Source organism: Drosophila bipectinata, unplaced genomic scaffold, assembly GCF_030179905.1.
Source record: "Drosophila bipectinata strain 14024-0381.07 unplaced genomic scaffold, DbipHiC1v2 scaffold_286, whole genome shotgun sequence".
In the NCBI taxonomy this organism is placed as follows: domain Eukaryota; kingdom Metazoa; phylum Arthropoda; class Insecta; order Diptera; family Drosophilidae; genus Drosophila; species Drosophila bipectinata.
The window spans coordinates 1,142-10,137 of NW_027222938.1; the positions used below are offsets into that span (position 1 = coordinate 1,142).

The window sequence follows — 8,996 nt, forward strand, 5'->3', positions numbered from 1 at the left end:
CATGCCCCGGCTGCTGAAAGATGTTAGGCCCGTTTTGGATTGCTGCCTCGAGGTGACGAGCAACAAGGAGTTGGAAGACGGCATCCGCTCCGAGACCATTACCTTTGTGGCAAGCTAAGTGCTGCTTGAAAAAAACGACTGGGATCGAGCAGGGGCTGCTGGGGCTGCTATTCTGAATGTTTCGTTCGAGATGATGTGCTGCTCCTCGGGCGACGACAAGAGGATTACTACACGACCGATGACGTTGTCTGGATGCTTTGGTAGAGAACCTAATGCCGCCGCTGCTGCAGATCCTTGAAGAGGCCATGGCGCACCACGACCTGATCCGCCGCCGCGCTGTCTTCCCGAGCTTAGCTGTCATGGCCGAGGGATGCGTCGCTGCCATGGTGAATAGGTTTCTGGAGCCGATGCTCAACACCATAAAGAACAGCATAAACTGTCCGTCGGCACTGGTGCGCAACGCGGCCTTCATCGCTCTGGGGCAGTTTGCGTAGCACCTGCAACCAGACATCTCTAAGTATGTGCCACTATATTCCAACACCTCGGCCAGCTGGTCACCGAGATATCGATGGGCCGTCCCGAGAATTTTTTACGCCCTGGACACTTTTATCAAACACCTGAAGGACGAGGAGAAGCCGCACTTGGCTCTGCTGATGGAGCGCCTCTCCGACGCCTTGGTCGTCCAGACCGGCCCCAGGCTCTGTAAACTGGTCTTGTCTACCATAGCGTTAGTGGCTGCTGGCACAAAAGAGGGCATTCAACCCTTATGTTCCTACTGTGCTACCCTTTATTCATCAACAGAACCGCCTCAAGTCAATAGAAATTCTGGCGACCATAGCTCGCTTCGTCGGGAAAGAGCGCTTCATCCCGCTGGCTAACGACACCATGCTATTCGGCCTGTCCATTATCGAGCACAAGGCCGAAGATAAGGATCTGCGCATGCACGCTTACAACCTGATGAGAGCCATCACGATCGTGGCCAACGAGGAAATGGGTGCGGTTTCCCCAATATCACGAACCGCATTCTGGAATCGGTCCTCCCGAGGTCCGAGGACGATGAAGAGATGCGGGAGAGCTCCGAACTGGACGAATCGCAGGCGGAGGACGATGACCTCATCGAGAAGGAGCAAGCCATTGTAGCGCTGAGGGAGTTCGCTGCCAACTCGGGCGCTACTTTCGCTCCGTAATTTTAGCCGTCGTTCAACTGCGTGCTCAAGGAAGTCGACAACCCCTACGATTCCATTCGCAAGGCTGCGCTGGAGGCACTGTCCCAGTTCATGATCGCTCTCCTCAAGATCAGGGATGCAGGGGGAGTTGCTTGCGCCAGTCTGATGGTCGTACCCAAGTTGGCCGAAGTTGCTCGCAACGACCAGGAGCAGTCGGTAAGTAAAATTGCATTGGAAGCACTCGGAGAAGTGTTCAGGAAAGTAAAGGGTGCTGTAGTTCACACGGCTGAGCTCCAAGGGGTTATCTGTGAACTTATCAATGACTTGATGACCAATGACGTGGAAGGCGAAAACTTGGTCATTGAGCATGCGGCCCAATTGCTGTCGCTCTTGGGCCTTGTCCTGGAGCCCGAGGAGTTCTCCGAGTACTTCACACGACTGCGTCTTCAGTATATGCAGCACTTCCCGAAAGATCCCAGTGCCACGGACAATTGCTACATCATTTACGGCGCCTTGGCGGACTGCCTTCAGAGCCTGGGCACCTGGATCGTCCAATACTTCGACCACCTGTGCTCCTTGTGCATCCAGGGGAATACTCACTCAGACGCGCACACCCGCGAAAAGGCATACTACCGCGTGGGCGAGCTGGTCCGGCATTTCGAAAGGACGTCTTTCGCATCTTATCCGATTATCCTCCAAGTCCTCGCGAATGCCATCGCCACGGAGAGGAACCCCCCTGCCCTGGACCATATTAAAGCAGCTCTCGCCCGGCTATTGATCACCCACATAGAAGGTGTGCCCCTGGGTGAGGTTCTTCCGGTGTTCATGTGGTACTTGCCGCTGCGTGAGGAGACGGTTCCGATGCGTATTTCGCATCTTATCCGATTATCCTCCAAGTCCTCTCGAATGCCATCGCCACGGAGAGGAACCCCCCTGCCCTGGACCATATTAAAGCAGCTCTCGCCCGGCTATTGATCACCCACATAGAAGGTGTGCCCCTAGATGAAGTCCTCTCGGTGTTCATGTCGTACTTGCCGCTGCGCGAGGAGACGGTTCCGAGGAGGATAATGGGATAAGATGCGAAAGACGCCCTTTCGAAATGCCGGACCAGCTCGCCAAGGCCGTAGTATGCCTTTTCGCGGGTGTGCGTGTCTGAGTGAGTTGTCCCCTGGATGCACAAGGAGCACAGGTGGTCGAAGTATTGGACGATCCAGGTGCCCAGGCTCTGAAGGCAGTCCGCCAAGGCGCCGTAAATGATGTAGCAATTGTCCGTGGCACTGGGATCTTTCGGGAAGTGCTGCATATACTGAAGACGCAGTCGTGTGAAGTACACGGAGAACTCCTCGGGCTCCAGGGCAAGGCCCAAGAGCGGCAGCAATTGGGCCGCATGCTCAATGACCACGTTTTTGCCTTCCACGTCATTGGTCATCAAGTCATTGATAAGTTCACAGATAATCCCTTGGAGCTCAGCCGTGTGAACTACAGCACCCTTTACTTTCCTGAACACTTCTCCGAGTGCTTCCAATGCAATTTTACTTACCGACTGCTCCTGGTCGTTGCGAGCAACTTCGGCCAACTTGGGTACGACTACCAGACTGGCGCGAGCAACTCCCTCTGCATCCCTGATCTTGAGGAGAGCGATCATGAACTGGGACAGTGCCTCCAGCGCGGCCTTGCGAATGGAATCGTAGGGGTTGTCGACTACCTTGAGCACGCAGTCGAACGACGGCTGAAATTACGGAGCGAAAGTAGCGCCCGAGTTGGCAGCGAACTCCCTCAGCGCTACAATGGCTTGCTTCTTCTCGATAAGGTCATCGTCCTCCGCCTGCGATTCGTCCAGTTCGGAGCTCTCCCGCATCTCTTCATCGTCCTCGGACCTCGGGAGGACCGATTCCAGAATGCGGTTCGTGATATTGGGGAAACCGCACCCATTTCCTCGTCGGCCACGATCGTGATGGCTCTCATCAGGTTGTAAGCGTGCATGCGCAGATCCTTATCTTCGGCCTTGTGCTCGATAATGGCCAGGCAGAATAGCATGGTGTCGTTATCCAGCGGGATGAAGCTCTCTTTCCCGACGAAGCGGGCAATTGTCGCCAGAATTTCTATTGACTTGAGGCGGTTCTGTAGATGAATAAAGGGTAGCACAGTAGGAACATAAGGGTTGAATGCCCTCTTTTGTGCCAGCAGCCACTAACGCTATGGTAGACAAGACCAGTTTACAGAGCCTGGGGCCGGTCTGGACGACCAAGGCGTCGGAGAGGCGCTCCATCAGCAGAGCCAAGTGCGGCTTCTCCTCGTCCTTCAGGTGTTTGATAAAAGTGTCCAGGGCGTAAAAAATTCTCGGGACGGCCCATCGATATCTCGGTGACCAGCTGGCCGAGGTGTTGGAATATAGTGGCACCAGAGCGAAGAAGGCCGCGTTGCGCACCAGTGCCGATGGACAGTTTATGCTGTTCTTTATGGTGTTGAGCATCGGCTCCAGAAACCTATTCACGATGGCAGCGACGCATCCCTCGGCCATGACAGCTAAGCTCGGGAAGACAGCGCGGCGGCGGATCAGGTCGTGGTGCGCCATGGCCTCTTCAAGGATCTGCAGCAGCGGCGGCATTAGGTTCTCTGCCAAAGCATCCAGACAACGTCATCGGTCGTGTAGAAACATTCAGAATAGCAGCCCCAGCAGCCCCTGCTCGATCCCAGTCGTTTTTTTCAAGCAGCACTTAGCTTGCCACAAAGGTAATGGTCTCGGAGCGGATGCCGTCTTCCAACTCCTTGTTGCTCGTCACCTCGAGGCAGCAATCCAAAACGGGCCTAACATCTTTCAGCAGCCGGGGCATGTGGTCGGCCATGCTCTCCAGGATGTTAAAAACGGAGATGAACTCCTAAACATCGTTGGTATAAGCAAAAGCTCGGACGGTGTTATAGATTTGCGGCATCAAGAGTGCAGAAGATGGAGGAGCCCAGCTCACTCTCCTTGGGATCCGAGGCGGCGCACTTCTTGAAAACAAATTTGAGCAGCTCCGACACCCAAGAGTCGGTCTTGTTAGACTCATGGCGCACCAGACTGCCAATTACCTGGCCGATGCTACTCCTCAAATTCTTCGCCTTTTCGACGATAAGAGCTTGGAGCATTATGTGTTAGATCTGGCTTTGCACGTCCTGGCCCAGGAGCTGCCAATGTCTCCGCTTCGACAGTCGCCTGTTCAGGATCACGGCAGCGTACTGGCGGATGTCAGTCTGGGTGGAGAAGACCACGATGTTGCAGAAGCCCAGTATCGCCTCGTGATTCTCCATGGCCTGTTCCAAGGCTGCAGTAGCCATTCGGATTGTATCGGCTTCGGAGCTCAAAAGCCCATTAATTATTTCCACTAAAGCAGCTTCCATGTTGATTAACTTTTTTTATTTGCTATTTCGAGTTTCAAAATCAGAGTGAGCTATACCGTACACCACATCCAGACAGGCAAACTTCAAGACGAATTACATGTCCAAGCTTACTGGGATAAATATTTGTTGATATTGATGTGATCATGATAATGGGGCTAAACGTTTTCTTAGTTATGACGAGAGTTGTAGTGTTTAAAATTTTATTTTAATTAGTTTTGAATTTGACATAATTCTTTGTTTTTTTTTTGGACAGCCATTCTCATGATTAAGTTCTTAATTCTGAAGTATATATGTACGTATCTTAAAATAATTTTTTTTTTATATTTACATCAGCGGCGTTTAACAATGTCTGTTTTAGGTTAAAAAAAAAAATTTAATAAAAAAAAACAAACTTTACGCCTAGCACGTGCTTACGACAAGCACTGCAAAAAGTCATTTTTTTGCTTGGCCACTTAAAGGTTAAAGTTTTGAAAAAAAAATCACCTTTCAGTTTGATAAGTAGGCAGAACTGAATACGTATCAAATCCGTATACGGTTTGCAGCCGAATGCCCAACGTATAATTGTATCATGCCACCACCATCTCAGTTGAACATATTGTCAGTTGGCTTATGTCCCATTTTCATTCTTTTTTTCTGGTGAGTTCCGTTATTTCTCCAGTTGGCTTTTTTCCCTTTTTTTTGTAGTGTGGTTATAAAAATTAATATTTTTTTGTAGTGTGGTTATAAAAATTAACACTTTCATAATTTAAAAACAAATTTTTAAATCTTTTTTCATTAACCCATCATTTAACGATCTCATCTCTTTCAAATCCAAAGTCTTGCAGGAACTAGATTTTACATTGGATGCCGCAGAACTTTTCCTTCAACTTTTCTGCCACTTCTGAATGTCCGCGTCAGGTTTAATAGCGGAATTTTTTACGAAAAATTCTGTAAAAAAAAACATTTTATTCATATGTATATTCATATTCATATTTATTCATATGTTTATTCATATTCATATTTATTCATATGTATATATCACAGTGATAAGCGGGATTGCTAAATAAGTTCATTAGTACTTAACAGTAACCTTTTTGGAATGAAACCAGGAGTACATGAGTTATATAAGATGGTATGAATACAAACTCTCTCAACCTTATATATGATGGTTATATATATATATATTAATTTATTGGCTACACAAAGACAGAAGACTTATGTATTAATTTCAAATACAAGATCAGCCCTCTATTTGACTGACAAGGACGACAAACGACTCTGGATATTGTTACCAAAGAGTTATGTAAATAAATTTTTAACTGAAACACCATTTAAGAAATTGTACGAAAATGGAATAACACATCTTGTATATAAAGGAAAAGAGATGACTAGATATAGCTCAGCCTGTTTACAATTTATTTTAATGGAGTAATAGTATAAAAGAGCTGGATCCTTAGAATGGTTCATCAGTTTCACATTTTCCATTAAATTAGAAACTTATTTTAGACTTTTTTATTTTTACTTCAATTTGAAGACATGCTTTTCGAGGAACACCTTAAAAAACTTGAATATTTAAAAACAACTCTGGAGGATTTAGAAGAAAAGGTACAAGAGTTCTATTTATGGATTCCACTACAAAATATGCCCCTGGAGTGATGATGAAGCAACTGATGGTCCAGACACTTGTAATTGCCACAAACTTCCTCTATATGAACTGAAGATTATTATTTCTTTTACGAATCACAATTTCTCGTGCAGATGTACAATCGCCAACAATGATTCCTGCAACATCATCAAAAACTGGTGCATTCGAAAAATCTACGAATATGCTCTCCAGCTGGTGTTTTATCAGGATTAATGACGATAGCGTGATTATCGCTTTGTAATTGGTGCATGTTTTTTTGTTTTTTTTGTAATAGCAGGGTAACGTTTATTTAAAACTGTCCATTAGGGACAACCATTAAATGTTATCACATAAACTTCACTTATATATAATTTTAAATATTAATATGGTAGAAATTAGAGTAGTAAGGGGAGGTCCAGCGGGTGTGTCCTTTTTAGTCTTCTGGGCTGCTCGCTGTTGTCCAGCAGGGAGCTGGCCAACAGGTTCGGGTGATTATGAAGCCTCTGCATGTAACGTGCGCTGCTTCTTTGTATCTCGTCCTTGACCCAAGGGAAATTGAGAACCTCGTGGATGGTGCGATTGTCATGATAGACGTGGGCCCCAGTGGTGATTCGAAGGGCTCTATTTTCGAAAGCTTGTATAGTTCGGACATTCGTCTTGCTCGCAGTGCCCCAGAGCTGTATGCCGTACGTCTAGATTGGGCATAATATGGCCTTGTAAATGAGGAGTTTAGTGGAAGTTCTCAGCTTCGATCTCCTACCCATAAGCCAGTAGAAGGATCGAAGTCTTTGATCAGCCTGTTTCCTCTTCTTAATCAGATGGGGCTTCCAGGTGAGCCTCCTGTCTAGGGTGAATCCCAGGTACTTGGGATTGTCTTCCTGTGGGATTGGAGAGCCGTTAAGGTTAACTGGAGGGCAGTTGCCTTTGCAGAGATAAAATGTGGTGGCAGTGGACTTCTCATTATTGACGACAATGTTCCATCGCTTTTGCCAGTCGCTGAGCAAGTCAAGCTGCAATTGCATCGTTTCGGCTGCCCCCAATGCGCTATCGGCGGTAGTAAGGAATGCGGTGTCGTCTGAATAGGTTGCTGCGAGCAGGTCAGGCCTCTGAAGAACAGGGAGGTCGGCCGTATAAGCATTGTACATCAACGGGCCAAGAACGCTGCCTTGGGGTTCACCAGCCTGAGCTTCTCTTATACCGGAGATGGCCTCGCCATATCTAACAGCAAATTTACGGTCTTCCAAGAACGACTTTAGGAACTGGAAGTATGGTCGGGGTAGGCCAGTCTTTAATTTATAAAGAAGACCGGGATGCCAGACTCGGTCAAACGCCTGCTTCACGTCCAGCATGACGGCCATGCAGTACTTCTTGGTTTCAAACGCGTCCAGGATGCACTGCACTACCCGATGGCACTGCTCTGGCGTACCGTGTCGCCGCCTGAAGCCAAACTGGTGGTCAGGGATCAGTCCAGCCTCGTCAAATACTGGCAGTGCTCTGCTTAAAAACACTCGTTCAAGTATTTTGGAGAGCATTGGTAACAAACTTATTGGTCGGTAGGACGAAAGGTTTGCTTCGGGTTTCCCGGGCTTAGGTATCATAGTTACCTGGGCACGTTTCCATGTGGACGGAAAGTACCCTATCTCCAAGCATCTATTATAGATCCTCGTAATTAGCTGTATGCTTGGAGGTGGTAACATTTTTAATGCAATTGCATTGATACCATCATCGCCCGGGGCCTTGTTGTTGCTCATGATGGTTATGAGCTCAGCTGTTTCCTCCTCAGTCACTGGTGGTATTGGATCGGCGTCCCTGGAAGGCTCGGCTAGCAGACGGGCAGTTTCAGCAGCATCCTCCGGTGAGCAGCGATCGAAAGGCGTAAAGACACCTTCGAGGTGTTCGGCGAAAGCGTTGGCCCTGTCCATCTCCGATCTGCACCAGCTGCCGTCGGTTCTTTGTACAGGTGGGATCCTTTTCAGCGGCTGTCTGATAGATTTGGTGACTCGCCATAAGTTATGTTGAGGGTCGCCTGGCTCAAGTTGTTCGACGAACCCGTCAAAGGCCTGCTTTCTTAGTCTTGCCAGCGTTTCTGTCAGACATTTGGTCGCTCTATTGAAGGCGGTTTTGTCCAAAGGATTCCTCGAGAGTATCCACACTCTTCGGAGTCGTCGCTTTTCAAGTTTGAGTTCTTCGACTTCTGGGCTCCAAAAATGGATGTCCCTGTCAGTGGCTCTTGGGCGGTTGGAGGGCCTTGGTGCTGCTTCAGAAGCTGCCGCCTGAATATGGGCTGTTAACTCTTCTACAACGGTGTCGATGTCAACCGGGGAGTCAAGTGTCGGGCTGGGGTCGGTAACGTTGTTCAGGTAAGATTGGTACTTGTCAACGTCTGTTGTCTTGTAGATCAGCTTTTTGCGGGCTGACCTGAGCAAGGCTGGGGTGAAAAGTGACACGGCAAAGGCGCTGTGGTCCGAGAAGAGGTCTTCTACTTCTCTCGCTTGAATTCCGGCAGAATCCAGTCCTCCGGAGATGGCGAAGTCTAGGACATCAGGGATTTTGTGGGGATCCGTAGGCCAGTATGTGGGTGCACCGGTTGCGTGACAGCTTAAGTTTCGGGACTGAATCTGCCTGTATAGGGCCGAGCCCTTTGGGTTCGTAATCCTGGAGCCCCACCAGGGGTGTTTAGCATTAAAGTCCCCTCCGATTATGAACTTGGGGCCGAGGCAATCCAGTAGCAAGCCGAATTCCTGTTCGTGGATGTTGTGCCTGGGGGGGCAATATGCTGCAGCGATTGTTATGTCACCGTTGGTAGTGGAGATTTTAATTTGGGCACATTGCACCCAGTATTCGCA

General features: G+C 48.5%; 2 protein-coding genes across 2 annotated transcripts; one reads left to right on the forward strand and one right to left on the reverse strand.

Moving 5' to 3' along the window:
- The first annotated feature begins 272 nt into the window (after nucleotides 1–272).
- LOC108133749 (importin-4-like) lies at nucleotides 273–2,141 on the forward strand. The gene is made up of 5 exons (XM_070282767.1): nucleotides 273–484; nucleotides 551–731; nucleotides 802–994; nucleotides 1,063–1,136; nucleotides 1,194–2,141. Exons 1-5 carry the CDS (start codon nucleotides 273–275, stop codon nucleotides 2,139–2,141), a joined length of 1,608 nt encoding a protein of 535 aa, XP_070138868.1.
- Nucleotides 2,142–2,164: 23 nt separating this feature from the next.
- LOC138927490 (importin-4-like) lies at nucleotides 2,165–3,774 on the reverse strand. The gene is made up of 5 exons (XM_070282768.1): nucleotides 3,358–3,774; nucleotides 3,095–3,287; nucleotides 2,953–3,026; nucleotides 2,275–2,895; nucleotides 2,165–2,203 (listed from the first exon to the last, which is right to left on the reverse strand). Exons 1-5 carry the CDS (start codon nucleotides 3,772–3,774, stop codon nucleotides 2,165–2,167), a joined length of 1,344 nt encoding a protein of 447 aa, XP_070138869.1.
- Nucleotides 3,775–8,996: the final 5,222 nt, after the last annotated feature.